This window comes from Penicillium samsonianum, assembly GCF_028829775.1.
Source record: "Penicillium samsonianum strain IBT 33392 chromosome Unknown utg000001l_segment0_segment0, whole genome shotgun sequence".
NCBI classification, from domain to species: Eukaryota; Fungi; Ascomycota; class Eurotiomycetes; order Eurotiales; family Aspergillaceae; genus Penicillium; species Penicillium samsonianum.
Genome location: NW_026643259.1, coordinates 2,910,809 through 2,927,913, shown reverse-complemented (window position 1 = coordinate 2,927,913; position 17,105 = coordinate 2,910,809). Strand labels below are relative to the sequence as shown.

Genomic DNA, 17,105 nt, shown 5'->3' with positions numbered 1-17,105 from the left:
CGCCAAAGCACTCAGTTCGTATTCTATATTGCCATTTCTACTACACCCATTGGTCACTGGAACATTGGACGGCACCAATATATTTCAAAATAGAGATGGAGTTATTTTGATGGTCCCGGAATACTTATAAAGCAGTCACTCTGCCCAGGTGAGAATATTACCCTCGATAGCCCACACCGTTTAGGACCTCAGCCATGATACCTAAAACCGAAAAAGACAATGAGAGCATTGAGCAGGCTAAGACCCTCCATAATCGGTTTTGGGGAGAGGAATATGAACGAATGATATCGGGGATGCTGTAAGAGATACCTCTCTTCTAGTATAGACTTCAATCCAAAATCAAAGGGTTCTAACTTATATACAGATACAACCCTCTAGGCCCCGAACTCATAGAGGGCAGGTCTCGAGCAAGACGTTTAATGGCGATATTCAACGCACCGCTTTTATTGGAAGCCTCCACATCGCAAGTAGTCTCTCAGCGAGAAGACATACTTCGAGACCTCTTTGGTCGTGTTGGGCCAGGAGTATACATTGAGCCTCCGCTATTCGTGGATTATGGTTGCAATATCAGTATAGGTAGCGGATTCTATGCCAACTTTCATTGAGTCGAACTTCTGTTGTGGAAGAAAACAACCAAATCTAAAGTCCCCTCAAGTCTTCACTGTACTGGACTGTGGCTTAGTTTCCATTGGGGAAAATGTCATGATTGGGCCTAATGTCAACATCATCACGGGAGAACACGAGACGGGGATCGAAACGCGAAAGGCACATAAAGGACTGGAGTTTACGGGACTCATTGTTATTGGAGATGATTGCTGGATTGGAGCTAATGTGACGGTCCTGGCTGGAGTCACCATTGGCCATGGATCTTCCATCGGTGCTGGCTCCGTGGTGAAACGGGATATACCAGCTTTGAGTGTTGCAATGGGTAGTCCTGCTCGAGTCATTAGGTCGGCATGAAAAGATGACTCAAGTGTGTCTCATGTGTTCCATGAGAATCCCCCGGGATGTAGTATATATCCACATATAATTCCTGAAATGAATAGAGTATTATTTGGTATACACTTAGAGAAAGGAAAGATCGCTTGCTTCGTTAATCTATCCGACATTATAATCGAGAAATCCCACAGAACAATAATTAAGCTTTCAAGCAAAGGCTCCGACGAATGCCATGAGGAGAGCACCGCAGGCAACAGACACACAAGCCTCAACACGTCGTCTGCCCTTGAGGGTCTCATAACTTGACTCACTCAGGAAGTCCTCAGCGAGGAGTTCCACCAGGCCCGCGAAGAGCAAAAGACCGCTGCTAATGGCATTGGTGATGCCAACCATCAGCAGGCCTGTTGCGCTGGCTGGATCGTAGAGATTGTGTAGAACCAAACCGATAGCTTGGCCAAGGGGAGTTGTCGTTCCGTATGCCAGTGACATAAGCCATGGTTTCATTGAATTCGGAGCGAAGAGATCCGGTATGAGTGACGCAATCCGAGACCCCAGGGCAAAACCTTCAAAGGTCTGATGAAAACTGATTGCAATTAACAGGACGACGAAAGAGGTGCCAGTTGCAACACTGAGCGCCATTCCGATGAATATGCTGTGAAACAAAATGCCAGCTTCCAAGAGCAGGCATTGTAGAAGCTGACGTTGCGGATTCTGGATTGGCGTATCTGTGTCAGTCTGCTGTCGGTGGCTTTCGCTTACACGGGGTCGATGCCGGTGGACAGACTGTGACCGCGCAGCATGGGCTGCCTGTCCACTGATGAGTCCGTCGTCATCCATGTAGTCATCCAGCCCATCAAGGTCATCCTCGTCGTCTTCTTTATCCGGTGATGAGTCCGCCAGGTGAAGGCGGTCCGATTCATGGGACGAGCCCGAAGCTCTCGTCGCCCGCAACTTGGAGTTGTGTCCCATGCTATCTAGATTGATATCATCTGAAACCTGCAGGGCCTCTAGCCTCGAGTAATCGACATCTGGGCTTCCCCCATCACGTATTGAGTCACGCCCAACCTCACCAATGAGATTATCATATTCGCTTCCGTGCACGTGCTTTGCGCCTTTCATCGCAAAGAACATTTCCACGATAACGACTGCAAAGACCGATATCATTGCAACAAACCCTGGCATAGCACGATATGTTTGACTCCAAAATCGAGGGAGACAGGGATCGGTCAGAGAGACGAATGCTGTGGGAAGCAGATGGACGAATGCCGTCGCAATTAATACACCCGTTCCAAAATGTCTTGATATAAAGAGGAACCGACGGGGAATTGGGAGACGAGGGAAACGGCGCGCCAGAACCGGAAAAGAGCAAGCTGTTGTAGTTTCAGCCATTAGCAATGGCCAACTTGGGAGATCCGAGAGAAGCTAGTGCATACCGAATGTACTCAACCCAAGGATGAGGAACAGTGCCATAACATGCAACGGGGTATTATATGCCCCCCTCTGTTTGGATCCGCATGCCGGCGTATCATCTGAAGCTCCATCTCGCCGAAGAAGTTCTGCTCGCAAGAGAGCATCGGGGATTTCTGAAATTGCGGAGAGGGCACGCTTCAAGTCTGCTCGGAACTTGGTTAGAAACCGACCACGATCAATTTTTAAAGATGGCTAACCTGAGGGTAAATCCTTTGCAGTCTGCCAGTCCTGGGCATTCTGCATTTTGGTATCGTCTCGAATCTGTTGAGCTGTAACCACATCCCCAGTTGGAGAGGGGAATGTTTGTAGGCCAGGTAACGTCGAAGAGATATAGGTAGTCACGCAATTGAGTTAAGACAAAGATGAGATTGCACAGAATAGTAGATCGGGGAGAAAGACAATAACACAAGCATAGATATAATTTTAAACCAGAAAGGCCAAGGGTGGTTTTCGGACACGCGATAAAGTGAGTCTCAACTCTTGCCCCTTCGCTTAGTCATACATACTGGATACCTCCAGGGCTCCCACGTGGGCAATACAAGTCCTGGGATTTGTGTAATTTATTGAAATGAAGTGAGGAAGTGAGGAAATGATATGTGATACATGGAATAAATATTAGACAGCCGATCCATGTCCTCTACCTGCTACCTTAGTCCATCCTTTGGTGCCTTTGGGTCGCGAGGAAGAGGCATCCTCATGGCCTTGAGTCCTCCCAAAACGTGTTTTTGAAGTAGTTCTGTCTGTTTCCACCGATCCGGATTGAGAGCCCGAAACAATGACCTTGGGGCTTTGCGGAACAGATGGCTGAGGGGAATCCATGGACGTATCATCCCATTCTTTTTCTTCTAGTAATTCCCATTCCGCACTGGCCATTTCCCCTAGAAGATTGGACTTCAATTTATCTACAATCTTGGTTGGGGTTGGGAGTTTCCATATTCGCATGAATTCAACTCCTTCCGATGCTCCCAGGAAAGAATGTGCCGTGCCATGAGAATAGTGACCCAACATGGGAAAAGAAGTTGTCCGCTGAATCGTGGTTCTGGGAGAGTCTTTGGCAGATTTCATTTGTGTCTGCGTTTCTCGGCCGGCAAAAGCTCGCATCAGTGTTGAAGGATGGGCTGGTGGAGCAACTAGCAGTTGCCACAAGCTCTTTCCAATATCGCAGACCTCCTCCCAAGAGTCCGATGAGAGGTTTATTCCTTGAGTTCGACATAACCATGCAACATTCCATGCTAGGAGGGTGGCTCCTTCGAGAAAGAAGGCGTATGTTGCGGGATCCTCCTTCGCTAACCGGGGTAGCGGCTTGTCAATGAAGAGAGGCCGCGGGCGTGGTGTGTGGGTGCGCGGGTCCACCGTCCTTGATGCAGCTGGACTCGACGAAGACTGGTAATCAGCTCCATCGTGACTGTCGCGCGAGCGATATGATGCTGAGGGGGTGTAGATCGTAGGCACAGGATAGTTTTTGTGAGGCAGTGTAATTTCCGCGGGAAGTCTCAAGGAGAGATAGTGTGAGACAATGATCAGAAGATGAGCGATGTTAGAAAAAGATGTGGATATCTGTTCCTGTGGAATACCTGTACTCGCCTTGTTAGTATTCCACGGGATGAATAACTGCTTGAAAGCGACATCGGGGCGATGTAAACTTGCCATTCATATCCCTCAAGTCAATGATAAAACCACATCCAAGCACATATGTCTCCCGACCTTGGCCCTTCTTCGTAGCCTTCCGTAGGCCATAGAGATTGGCAACTTCTCGGCAAAGATAAATACGTGACTCCGCCGTCTTGCTATGGAGGGAATGCCAAACGTGCTCCGCCCGTTTGCTGGTATTTTGAACGCCCGCCAGGATTCCAGTTTCCCGCTCTTCTAGTTGAAATTTGGCAGATTCAGCATCTGAGCGTCTGCGAGCTAGGGCTTCTTTTTGCTTGGCAATCTCGGCTTTTTTGGCTTCGACCTCTAATTTCAAAGCCTCAAGCTGATGCGAAACCAACTCCCTTTTTGCCAAAGACACTGCATGTCGAGTGCTTATCATCTGCAGGACCCAGCGGGGAGAGCAAGCTTCCGTATCGAGCAGGTCTTGTCCATTCGGGGAAGGCTTATCCCAGGAGCTACCACAGGTAATAGCGGTTTCGATTTGCTTTCCAAGGACTTCTTTCTCCAGAAGAACTTGAGTGCTGTCGATTCGTAGTTGATATAGCTGATTGCGGGCACATGTCGGACAGTGGAAAGAAAGGCGGGAATGGGGGGCACGTGAGCATATGGAACAGCTCATCGCAGACAATTTGATTTTATTTTCAGCTGTTCTTTGAGAGCGTAAGGGGAATTTCCATGTTGCGTTCCAGGATAATTATTGGTGCTACTTGAGTCGCCGCCGAGAACCATATAGAGGAGTGAGAAGGGGTCATTAAAGAGATGCAAATCCCACATGACTCAAATAATATGCTGATATAAAGGATACGACCGGCCTCAAGACATCACCTTTAGCCAATATTTCTTTAGAGAAAAGGAAGAGAAGAAAAGACGGGATGATGTGCACATGCACTTGTCGACGTCACCTGACACTCCGTTATCGCAATCTTATCTCTCATTTCAATGTTGGATAGGAACATCCACGAATCAAAACAAAAGTGACTCCAAATTCCACTGAAAACAATCATTGCTTTTGATATGGCTTTGTTCTGACACATCTTCATACCAAGCCAGCCAATCCAATATGCAGTCAACACCAAACAGGACCAGTAAAATCCCTCGACGGGGGACAATGTCACCCCGTGTCAGTCAAGGAAGCAAAAGCCCTCCAGGCAGTGGGAGCTTCCAAGGGAACAAAAGCGCTCAATCACCAGTTGAAGCTCTTACATCTGCCCCTATTCATGATGAGATCCCACTTGTCTCTGGGTTGACACAAGGACTTGAGGACTGCAACTGGGAACAACTCCAGGGGAAATATGCCGATGCAATGGAGGAACACAGCCGAGTCGAAGAGAATCTTCGTGTTGGAACAGCCAAGCTTCTTGAAGTAAGTTACAGAAGCACGTTCTACTTGCAGTTTCGTGTCTGAGCAACCGGTAGGTTTTCATGGCATGGTCTCAAACTACCGTTTCGCAAGATGAGAACAGGGCTTTGAAAAGGTACGATCAACCCAGATTTGGCCTAATATATCAATGAACGAATAATTAACTTTCTATAGGTTCAAGACCCAAATGCAGCACGTTCAAAATTCCGAAATCAATGTGGAAAACAAAAAGAAGCATTGTAAGTCTCCTCTTGTCCTTTTGACTTGAAAACAAGGTCTGATCGCTCATATGTCTAAAGATGCGGAAGTAGTAAAGGCTTTCCAAAATGCTCTCGCCTTGCTAAACGATCAAATGAAGCTTTAGGCACATGATCGATACGATGTTTATGAATTATGAGTTTATGTAACCCTTCCCCCAGGGAATCGATCTTCCAAGACAGGAATTGAATCAGTATGCAAAAAGCCATCAAAAAGTCATCCATTATGTATTTCCTCACTTATATGATGGCTTAAGATGAAAAATGAAAAATGAAAAACAAATGTACTACAAATAAAGAAAAAGACTATCGAAATCCTTGGAGTCATTCAAATGGGACTGCTGGAACATCACCAATAATCAGTATTGCAGGTAAAAGAATTACAAGTTAATTTATCACGTGGTCTCGGTGACTACGAGGCTTCGGACTCTACCTAGGTAGTCACCGTCATTTGTAAGGCCCCAGCGGTTATCCCCGAGAGCGTTCACTCCGGGCAGCTCTCCCTGTGATGTCTTGCCAGCTGGCGTTGAAACGTCTGCCGGTATTGGCCAATAAACCTTCCTCCTCGGCTTCCTCTGCATCGTCATCGAGTTGCGCTTCGTCCAACCGAGGTGAACGGAGAAGGGAAGTAACAAAGACAATCAGATATAAGGCTGTGGTGTTGGTGTTAGATCAATGAACATGGAATTCTGGTAGGAAGGCAACAGTATTTAGACTTACCTAGGAAGAGGAATTGAGCCCAAAAGAACACTACTCCAAAGAATGGGTAGTTCAGGGTGACCCGGTTCAAGAAAGTGCTCACAACACTAGGTGTGCAGACTTGCTGCGCAGCAGGATTCTTTGCCAACTCTGAGCATGGCTTGATAAGTTCTTTGTTGTTTGAGCAATCTGGCTTTCCGATAAAGGTTCCCGGGGCGCGATCACAGAATGTCTGTGGGCCGAATGTGGCATACTGGGGGGCTACTATCATCGAAATGGAATAATTCAGCGCTAAAATAATCAGCATCAACATGGCGGTGGCTAAGAGTAGGGCCTGGGGAGATGTGTGGCCATTTCTGATTTGGAAAATCCTAATCCATAGGAAGCGGATTCCGACCACAGCAATTCCAACCACAGAACTGCAGAAAAACAGCAATATAAGTGCTGTGAATATAGCATAGTCAATGGGAAAGAACCTGGCGGATTTAACAAGTGCCCAGTTGACGGGGTTAAAGATGTTGACATGTGCGAGAATGTATCCACAACGATGCTTGCAAATCGAGTTCTTTGCTTTGTCAATTGCCGTCAAGAGCATGGATACCCACGTGAGGAAAGCAATGAATAGCAGCAAGATGCCTCCCAGGAGCTTGAAGGGACGGAGCACTGCCCCGAGTTTGTACCATGCCCTTATCAACCAGCTGCGGCCTCCGCCTTGGGATTCTTCGGCTAGACGTTGGCGTCGAATCAGGGTTCTCTCTTCCCGTACCAGTGTATCAAGTTCTCGGCGGTCCTTGGACGACAGAAGCTCGGGATCTCCAGCACATCGTCCCTCCAGCTGCCGTTGCCGCTCTTGGTTTATGTCAAGTTGTTGCGTAGTGCTCGCTCGCAAGGTAGCACTAGAGATTGATGGTGCAGTCTTGATCAAGCTGATTGGCAGAAGGGCCAGTCCCACGGATGTGTATAAGACATAAAGACAGAGTCCAATTGTCATCAACAGACCAAGAGCGAAAGTGAGAGCACGCTCGCCATCTTTTCAAAGTTATGTCAGCTTCACAGTTCTGTTCAACGCCAGGATACTCGAATACTCACGGTTTTCGGTCAGTAAGCGCTTGAAGTAATCCAGATCCATGTCATTCTTTCCCTGTGACACTGGGACGAAGAAACCAACTAGGAACAAGATCACAACGACTGCAACGAATGAGAGCGTGTATTTGAGGGCACCCCAAATCCGTTGGCCCAAAGTCTGGTCCCCTTCCTCGGTCGCAACCTCATCATATTCCTCATACCAGAAATATGTGAAGGGGATGACCAGAAGACAGAGCAAGGCATCCAAGGAGTAAAGAAGATAATAAATGATGGTCAAGGAATAAGTGATTCTGTCCACCACATCCTGTGTTGCCCAGTCCTTTCGCTGGCCTAGCTTGGACGACGTAGTCGATGATACCAAAGCGACATCGACAGGCAGCAAGAGCACTGTTGCGAGAAGACAGGTAATTGAGATAATGCAAGCCAGAGTAACTGAAGGAGAGCGGTCGCGGGGAGTTTGGTAGACATAGATAAACACTGACGCCACTGCCAGTAGAATAGCTACCACCACCCCATACACAGCCCAGATAAGGGAAGTCTGAAGGAGTGCCATATTGAAGGATAGCAGTTCACACTGTGCACATTGATTGTGAGGTCTGCATCAACACTCCCAGAAAAACACTGAAGGAATGATGCCAGGAATGAGACTTACAATTAATACCAAATCAAGAAAAATGATCTTCCCTTTCCGAAGCTGGCGATCGCCTGTGTCGTCATTGATTATTCGACGCTAAACCATTTTGAGGCCTCTACAGCAAAGGGCGGTAAAATTTTATCAGGCAGAAAATATTGACCGCTCGATTCTGCCAGACCAGTCAGCTGACCCACTCCCATCTCCGCTTTGCTTCCGCTTCAAAGGAGCTACAAACTTGACTGCACAAGGCAGAGATCAACTTGATCTTGACCTTGATCGCTTCTCGTGTTTATATTGAAATTTTTATCTGTGTTATCTCTTTTTGTGCTTACAAGGCTTCACAATCTCGGTTTTCTGCCCCTGGGTTTGCAATTGCAATGTGCATCTCAGGCCATATCAAAAACACAATTTAGCTCATTGGCGGTTTCCTAGCAGTATCAAGCCTTTCACGAGCTTTGACGGTGGACGAAATCTTCAAATGCAGTGCTACACAGAGCTATTACCCCCCACGGGGGTCACCCATGCCTTGGCAGTTCCTTTCACCTCAGCAACCGCCAGCAATTTGATTGTTGTCAGAACCTCTCTATTGCAGGTTTTCTCGCTCGTTAAGGTCGTCTCCTCTCAACCACCACAGAAAGAAGGTTCAGAGCCTCATTCTTCACAATTTTCTCAACCAGAAACGAAATTAGTACTGGAAAAAGAATACCCGCTATCCGGAACCGTGACTGATTTAAGCCGAGTCAAAATCTTGAACACCAAGAGTGGCGGAGAAGCCATATTGATTGCAGTTCGCAATGCCAAGCTCAGCTTGATTGAGTGGGACCCTGAGCGTCATGGAATCTCAACAATTTCCATCCATTACTATGAGCGGGATGATCTGACCCGCAGCCCCTGGGTGCCTGACCTGAGCCAGTGTGGGAGCATTCTGAGCGTTGACCCAAGCAGTAGATGCGCGGTGTACAACTTTGGCATTCGCAACCTCGCGATTTTGCCCTTCCATCAGGCGGGTGATGACTTGGTGATGGATGACTACGATTCGGAGCTTGACGGAGAACACCCAAATCAGAACTCTGGTGGAGGAGCACAGATCGAGAAGAGCAAAGAAGAACCAGCGCACCAAACACCCTACTCCTCGTCTTTCGTCCTGCCATTGACTACCTTAGATCCTTCATTGCTACACCCCATAAGTCTTGCGTTCCTATACGAATACAGGGAGCCGACGTTTGGAATCTTATATTCTCAAGTCGCAGCCTCGACTGCCCTTCTTCATGAAAGAAAGGACGTGGTATTCTACGCTGTGTTTACACTGGACCTTGAGCAGCGAGCTTCTACCACCCTTCTTTCGGTATCTCGTCTTCCTAGTGATCTGTTCAAAGTCGTGGCACTCCCACTTCCAGTAGGAGGTGCCTTGCTTCTTGGCTCAAATGAAATTGTTCATGTGGACCAAGCCGGTAAAACCAATGCGGTGGGAGTCAACGAATTTTCAAGACAGGTTTCTTCATTTTCAATGACCGACCAATCGGACTTGGCGTTCCGTCTCGAAGGCTGCGTGGTTGAGCGACTTGGCGGTGATAGCGGTGACCTACTCCTGGCACTTGCATCCGGCGACATGGCACTGATCAAATTCAAACTTGATGGTCGGTCTGTCTCCGGTATCACTGTTCACTCCCTTCCGGCGCATGCAGGTGGAGATATTTTGAAGTCGGCCGCCTCATGCTCCACCTGTCTCGGGGATGGAAACGTCTTTATCGGCAGCGAAGATGCAGACTCGGTGCTCCTAGAATGGTCGCATTCATCCGCCTCTACGAAAAAAGCTCGGCTTGAGTCAAAACAAACAGCCGATGGTCTTGATGATCTGTCGGATGATGATGACCAGATGGAGGATGACGACCTTTATTCCTCGGCGCCTGGGCCGACACAAGTCGATAATCGCATGGGAACCGACAACTCAACCCCCAAGTTTTATAACTTTCGACTGAACGATCAACTCCCTAGCATTGGGCCACTGAGGGACATCACTTTGGGCAAAGCTTTCTCGAATACGAATCGCAAAAGCCAAGCTACAAGTGAAACTGTTGCCGCAGAACTGGAGTTGGTGGCATCTCAGGGCTCAGACAGAGGCGGTGGCTTAGTAGTCATCAAGCGCGAAATTGATCCTTTGACTACCATGTCTTTGAAAGTCGATGATGCGGACGGTGTTTGGTCAGCAAGCGTCACAAAAAGGAGAGGGGCTTCCAGCACAGACAACCCCTCTTGTCAATACGTGGTTATCTCTCGGTCTACAGATTCGGAGCAGGAGGTGAACGACGTCTTCGTGGTGGAGGAACAAAGCTTGAAGCCTTTTAAGGCACCCGAGTTCAACCCGAACGAAGACTGTACGGTTGATATTGGATCTTTGGCAGGCGATACTCGTCTGGTTCAGGTTCTGCGGAATGAAGTCAGAAGCTACGACATAGGTACTTTCTTCTCCAGTGCGCTAGCAAACATTGCATAAGCTAATGGTGAAACTCTACAGACCTCGGATTGTCACAAATTTACCCCGTTTGGGATGAAGACACCAGTGATGAGCGCGTGGCTGTGAGCGCAAGCTTTATTGATCCTTATCTTGTGATTATTCGGGATGATTCATCGGTATTGCTTCTGCAGGCGGATGAGAGTGGTGACCTCGATGAAGTTCCGCTTTCAAATGAGATTAGCTCATCACAATGGCGCTCCGGATGTCTTTATCACGATAATTCACAGTCATTCAGCGTTGCAGGCCCATCGTCGAAGGACTCTTCAGAAGGCGAGGTGCTTCTATTCCTATTGAATCTGGAGTATAAGCTATCAGTAGGTTGTCGCGAAAGAAAAATTCAGACATTGGTGCTGACTTGCAACACAGATCTTCCGACTTTCTGACATGAAGTTGATCGCGATCATTGAAGGCGTCGACTGCTTACCACCCGTATTGTCGACTGAGCCGCCCAAACGATCTAATACTCGGGAAACCCTGACAGAATTTATTGTTGCCAATCTTGGTGATAGTTCTAGCCTTTCACCTTATTTGATTGTAAGAGTTTGTTGTCAGTCCATGACTTTTTTTATATTCTCTAACTCAAACATTCTAGGTTCGAACCGAAAACGACGATCTCGTGTTCTACAAACCAAGCCTAGTCCCGGCAAATGCTGGTCATGGATCGAGTCGTCGCTTGCAATTATTCCGAGAGTCAAATCATGTTCTACCAAAAAGCCCTTCAGGGGAAATATCCTCTCAAATACAGAAGAAACAGCGATTCAGACCGTTGAGGGTTCTTCCTAATATTTCAGGATTTAGCACCATCTTTATGCCGGGAGCTTCGTCAAGCTTTGTCTTCAGGACAGCAAAGAGCTCACCGCACATCATTCGTCTGCGAGGAGGCTTTACACGTTGGCTAAGTTCCTTTGATTCGGCCGACACTGGCTGTGAAAATGGGTTCATTTACATTGATTCTCAGGTGAGACTCTCCATTCACAGTTGTGATGCCATCTACATTTACTAATTCTCTCTTTGTAGAGCTGTATCCGGGCTTGTCAACTACCCCCCCAAACTCAATTTGACTATACGTGGACATTGCGCAAAATTCCAATTGAAGAGCAAGTCGATTTCTTGGCCTACTCGACATCTTCCGAGACGTATGTTCTCGGCACAAGCCGCCAGGGAGACTTCAAGTTGCCGGAGGGTGATGACCTCCACCCCGAGTGGCGGAATGAAGGTTCGTGACTGATTCAAGCGTTTCCCATCACGCTGTGCTAATTTAATACCAAGAACTATCATTCTGTCCGAAAATCCCCGAGAGCAGTATCAAGGTTGTTAGTCCCAAGACATGGACCATCATTGACAGGTAAGCCCCCACCCAACAAAACTTGAGACGTGACGAGTCCGAACTAATATTTATAGTTACCCTCTGGATCCCGATGAGCAGGTGACAGCGGTGAAAAACGTGAACATTGAGGTTTCGGAAAATACGCACGAGCGGAGGGATCTAATCGTCGTCGGAACCGCCATTGCTAAAGGGGAAGATATGCCAGCTCGCGGGACGATCTATGTCTTTGATGTGATCAAAGTGGCCCCAGACCCCGAAAAGCCAGAGACAGGCCGCAAACTCAAGCTAATTGGCAAGGAGTCAGTGAAGGGGGCAGTGACGGCACTGTCTGGCATCGGTGGTCAAGGGTTCATAATCGTGGCCCAGGGGCAGAAGTGCATGGTCCGCGGTCTCAAAGAAGACGGGAGCCTTCTTCCCGTTGCGTTCATGGACATGCAATGCTACGTCAATGTCGCGAAAGAGCTCAAGGGCACGGGCATGGTTATCCTGGGAGATGCCGTGAAAGGACTCTGGTTCGCCGGCTACTCAGAGGAGCCATATAGAATGACACTCTTCGGCAAAGACCCCGAATACCTGGAGGTGGTGGCAGCCGACTTCCTCCCGGACGGGAACAAGCTATACATGCTAGTCGCTGACAGCGACTGCAACCTGCACGTCCTGCAATACGACCCAGAAGACCCCAAGTCCTCCAACGGCGATCGACTCCTCAGCCGAAGCAAATTCTACACCGGCAACTTTGCATCATCGGTAACTCTTCTGCCTCGCACAGCAGTTTCATCGGAGCTCACCGAGTCATCCGAAGAAGCAATGGACGTGGATGAGACCTTTGCCAAACACCAAGTTCTCATCGCTTCGCAAAACGGGTCTTTGGCCCTTGTGACGTCGGTTGCTGAGGAGTCATACCGTCGACTATCAGCACTACAGTCTCAGCTGATCAACACTGTCGACCATCCTGCCGGTTTGAACGCGCGTGCTTTCCGGGCTATTGAAAGTGATGGCGCTGCGGGCCGGGGTATGGTTGATGGCAATCTATTACGTTTATGGCTAAATATGGGTAAGCAGCGGCAGGCTGAGATTGCGGGCCGGGTCGGCGCGACGGAGTGGGAGATCAAGGCTGATCTGGAGACTATTGGCGGTGATGGACTCGGATATCTATGATGCCGGAAACAGACGCCTTTCGGTGCATTAGTTTAAGGAAATTACAAAAACCGCCTCACTGAGTGAGCTTACTCTTGCAATTTGATTCTATTATGTCTACGTCTCTTGAAGATAAAAGAGAAGTAGTCAACCCTAGATGGAATTTCAATATATCGAGAACATGTATAGCTGAAGGTTTTCTCAGCCTGCACCGAAGAAACCCCACCACGATCAAGTAAATAGCGTGATATCATAAGACAATGGGATATAACTAAACCACAACCAAAAGTAGATAAAAAAGAGAAACAAAAACAGACCGCAGTGCCAATCCCAATCCAGTCCCAACGTGGGTAATCCAAGTAAATCCTAGTAAATCCCAAATCCAATCCCCAAATCCACCACTCCCCAAAACAAAAGAGAATAAATCAAAACACCTCAGCACGCCGCATTCGCCATTTTCGCCGTGCACGATTCAAATTCAAAGATGAGAATCAGTTCCTTAGAATCATCCGTGCCCCCTCAATGAGCATCAATATCAGTAACACATCCGGCAGGTCAGCTTGGAATCAACCATGTTTTGTGCTCTGTGTTTTATAGCCAAACACACAAAGTCAAGTCTAAAAAAGCAGTAAAACCAAAAAGAAAAAAAAAGTCAAGAAACACCTCATCCCAGAGTGACAATGCAGATGTGAGAAGGAAAAGATAAACACCACCCAGCGCCATTAGCCCAACATCCCAGTCCTGGGAAGGTCAGAACACATCTTCTGCGGCAAAGTACCGTTTGCTCCGGCCTCTGGAGGCCACGAATTTCATCTCCGGCATGTTGGTGTGATGCACTACATGTGGTCGGTAGACAGCGTCAACGGGGGCTTGCCAGTCATCCATCCCGAGGGGAAAGTACTCGTAAAGAAGATCAGTGCTTTCGTTCGGGAAGGGGAGCGACGATGCAAATGATTGGGGCAAGTTGGCAGTCTCTAGAAACGGCATTGATGAAGCAACGCTCCGCGAGGGGGTCTGAGAGACAGCATGAGAGAGCTTGCGCATCTTAGAAGGCGGGGCAGATTGGTCGAGACTTAGCGATCGCTGATGTGACAACTCGGCAGCGAAAGGGGACATCATCTTTTGGTCTAGATGGAGATTAGGGTCACCGCCTTCTTCCTCGTCTAGCAGCGACAAATTGATTGGTGCAGCGGCCGCTGTTGTGGAACTGACTCGGCGATGCGAGTCCGTCGCCTGGGAGAGTTGCTCCGGGCTGGAATGACGGAACATGGACTTTGGGGCATGAGACATGACATTGTTAGAGGTAGACTGTGGGATGGGAGTCCAATCCGGTGTCGCTTTGGTCTGCTGCATAATGCTCGGCGGGGGAACGGACGTTGTTTCAGGGGAGCTGCTCTGGGCGGCTGGCTTCGTTTTGGCTGGAGTCACGCTGGCACGACGCGGGACGGAGTCGCTTGTTGGCGTGCGGTTCATGGCGGAATTCGAGGAGTTGGCCTGAGCATTCTTTCGCGAAGCGGCAGCACTCCCACTAAGGGGGAGATCTTTGCGTGACTGGAAGTTGCGTGGGCTGCGGCCACGAACGATGACGGGACCTGATTGCACCTCTGAGATGGGGATCTTCGCGCCAGTGGACAAAGTCGCGACCACCTTGAGTCGGACGACGAAGTGTTGCTGTAGCTCCTTTCGGCGACCATTGTTGGCGGTTGCGACACGGAATTGTAGACGTTTCCAAGCGATAGGGAAGGTTGCGTAATCCGAGTCCAGGTCCTGACCCGCCATGATGTCCAAGGGAATTGGGGGGGGCTCCTTCTCAATCTTAGCACCAGTGCTAGGATTGTTCTCCTCGGGCGCCGTGCCAGAATTAGCGGCAGCCGCCGAGGGGGTCTTCCATGGCACCGAGATAATCTTCACCGGGTTTCCTTCCACGGATTCTGTGGCTGATACGGTGAGTTCCTGGGCAAGGATGGGAATTCGGCCGCCTTGGTCGGTCATGATATAGCGCATCCCGCGGGGCAAAGTTACTGAACCGGTAATTTGGAACAAATTGCGACGATAACACGTCAACTCGGCACCTTGTTGTGGTGGGGCATTTTCCGAAGGGGATGTTGTATAGGGAGACTCGGCGAGAAAGAACATCCCGTGCAACTGCGCCGACACCGATAAGGAGGTACGGCGCATGGAATAGTCAAGGAGCGTAAAGTGATATACCGGTAGCGAGAAGCTTAACAGCTTGTTGTTGTGGTCGATCGACGAGTCTTGGGGTTGTTCCTGGGGCGCTGGGTCAAAGGGCGCCACCATCTCGGTGAAAGGGTCATCATATGCGGAAGAGAACCGCCTCAGTTGATGTGACAAATTAGGAGGCGCGAAGTTAGCGAGATCCTCACTAATGTATATCAAATTAGCAAAACAATTTCACAGTCGAGCGGAGTGGATGATCCACCCCTCTCGTCCCACTTGGAGATCTAATCACCCACCTAACAAAGGTCTCGGAATCGAAGTTAGAACGGTGATCCGGTAGATCCAGGCCGGACATCGCATTGAGATAGTCGGTACTCTGCAGATTCCCAAGTGACAATGGACTGGCCAAGTATGGTGGCATCGCCATAGTATCGAAGCCCTCCATGGTAAAGAGGTTATGCGATACGGAGGCACACCCGTGGACGATGCGGGGGAGGAAGAGTTATAGGATTGCCTCTTATATAAAGGCAGTCGAGCAAGGAGAAAGAGGAGAGAGGAAAGAAGTAGAATAAAGAGAGGAAAAGGGCAAGAGAAAGAGGTCGAAGAGAAGCCAAGGATGAGTAGACAAGACCTGGGGAATGCTGCAAGCAACGGAGCGGAAAGATAGGCTAAGGCGGGAGTGAAGGCGGAGAGGACATTTGAGACGGAAATGGAACAGGATTATAGTGGATAGAAGGTATAGGGAGAGGTATTAGAGTGTACAGAGAGAAAGAGCAAATCACCAGAGCCGGAGAGAGAGAGAGGGAGAGGAATCTCGACCTTCTGCACCCAAACGATCAACGGATTCGGGGAATAGTGGAGCCGCAGTTTTTGCGGAGAACGAACGCAGCGCTGAGTCATCCTTTTTATTATTTTTATATTTCTATAGATAAAATGTTTTATGTTTTATGTTTTATGTTTAATACTATGTTTAATATTGAATGTTTAATGTTTAAATACATTTATATTAATCTTTTTAATCATTTTCGGTACGGAGTAGTACGGAGTATCTCAGACAATCATATCCAATAACAATTAACATGCAAATCCCTCAACACCGATGGGGTAAGACTTGATCGCCGGCTCTCGGCAATCATCTCTCGCTGGGCCCTGAAGATCAAGTTGATATTGTTATATATAATAATTCCCAATATAGCATCTATATTGTATACGGGGTACTCCCTAGTCTGATACTGCAAGTAGTCTGTAGAATCTGAGATTAAATTCACTTTAACGACACATACCCACCTGCCTATTAAGGTACTACTGCTTCGGGTCGACCCTCCTGAAAACGCCACATATTAATAATAATATTAGAGTCAACCTTGGAATATTGGGAGAATGGAGTATTTAATGCACCTTGTGTCTACTGTGTAGGTTCTGAATGAATATATAGTTGTCTATAATTGTTCCAGTATTCCAATCAAGGCATGTAGAATTGCATCTACATAATTCCATGCGATCACATTCGCCTCAAGGATGATCATCATCGACCGTCTGACATGCAGCTGTAGGGGCCAACCGACATCCAATCAGAATATGCGGTACGGAGTACATTGAATCAGAAAGCGGTTTTCCCCCCCCCCCGGGGTTTACTCTGCTGGACCCTGTACTTTTGGCTATTAGCGCCCCACTGGAAACGGCAATAATAATCTGCAATCTGCAATCTGCAATCTACAATCTGCAATGTTATCATGCATGTAATATTTTGAGCATTTAGATAAGTACCTATGTACCTCCCGAGGTCGGTAGCCTTGAGGAACTGTTTGGTTTCGGACCCGGCGATGTCCGTGGATCTACAGAGTACAAAG

General features: G+C 48.3%; 7 protein-coding genes across 7 annotated transcripts; 3 read left to right on the top strand and 4 right to left on the bottom strand.

Moving 5' to 3' along the window:
- Positions 1–194: 194 nt before the first annotated feature.
- On the top strand, positions 195–960 carry N7471_001129 (sugar O-acetyltransferase; the record flags this gene model as incomplete). Its single annotated transcript, XM_057273850.1, has 3 exons — positions 195–298; positions 365–576; positions 656–960. The coding sequence occupies 3 exons, from the start codon at positions 195–197 to the stop codon at positions 958–960; spliced, it is 621 nt and encodes a 206-aa protein (XP_057142029.1).
- A 186-nt stretch (positions 961–1,146) lies between these two features.
- Positions 1,147–2,928, bottom strand: N7471_001128 (putative ZIP family zinc transporter; the record flags this gene model as incomplete). The annotated part of the gene is made up of 3 exons (XM_057273849.1): positions 2,607–2,928; positions 2,373–2,552; positions 1,147–2,309 (listed from the first exon to the last, which is right to left on the bottom strand). Exons 1-3 carry the CDS (start codon positions 2,650–2,652, stop codon positions 1,147–1,149), a joined length of 1,389 nt encoding a protein of 462 aa, XP_057142028.1. The 5' UTR covers positions 2,653–2,928.
- A 96-nt stretch (positions 2,929–3,024) lies between these two features.
- Positions 3,025–4,681, bottom strand: N7471_001127 (Atg14 domain-containing protein; the record flags this gene model as incomplete). The annotated part of the gene is made up of 2 exons (XM_057273848.1): positions 3,025–3,983; positions 4,057–4,681. 2 exons carry the CDS (start codon positions 4,679–4,681, stop codon positions 3,025–3,027), a joined length of 1,584 nt encoding a protein of 527 aa, XP_057142027.1.
- A 345-nt stretch (positions 4,682–5,026) lies between these two features.
- Positions 5,027–5,968, top strand: N7471_001126 (uncharacterized protein). Its single transcript, XM_057273847.1, has 4 exons — positions 5,027–5,425; positions 5,479–5,537; positions 5,597–5,661; positions 5,722–5,968. Exons 1-4 carry the CDS (start codon positions 5,123–5,125, stop codon positions 5,784–5,786), a joined length of 492 nt encoding a protein of 163 aa, XP_057142026.1. The 5' UTR covers positions 5,027–5,122; the 3' UTR covers positions 5,787–5,968.
- Positions 5,969–6,147: 179 nt separating this feature from the next.
- On the bottom strand, positions 6,148–8,017 carry N7471_001125 (uncharacterized protein; the record flags this gene model as incomplete). The annotated part of the gene is made up of 3 exons (XM_057273846.1): positions 6,148–6,332; positions 6,400–7,407; positions 7,468–8,017. The coding sequence occupies 3 exons, from the start codon at positions 8,015–8,017 to the stop codon at positions 6,148–6,150; spliced, it is 1,743 nt and encodes a 580-aa protein (XP_057142025.1).
- A 559-nt stretch (positions 8,018–8,576) lies between these two features.
- On the top strand, positions 8,577–13,098 carry N7471_001124 (cleavage/polyadenylation factor CFT1; the record flags this gene model as incomplete). The annotated part of the gene is made up of 7 exons (XM_057273845.1): positions 8,577–10,554; positions 10,614–10,927; positions 10,980–11,147; positions 11,206–11,571; positions 11,631–11,829; positions 11,883–11,958; positions 12,015–13,098. 7 exons carry the CDS (start codon positions 8,577–8,579, stop codon positions 13,096–13,098), a joined length of 4,185 nt encoding a protein of 1,394 aa, XP_057142024.1.
- Positions 13,099–13,827: 729 nt separating this feature from the next.
- Positions 13,828–15,700, bottom strand: N7471_001123 (acid phosphatase phoG-Penicillium chrysogenum; the record flags this gene model as incomplete). The annotated part of the gene is made up of 2 exons (XM_057273844.1): positions 13,828–15,460; positions 15,552–15,700. 2 exons carry the CDS (start codon positions 15,698–15,700, stop codon positions 13,828–13,830), a joined length of 1,782 nt encoding a protein of 593 aa, XP_057142023.1.
- Between the last annotated feature and the right edge of the window lie 1,405 nt (positions 15,701–17,105).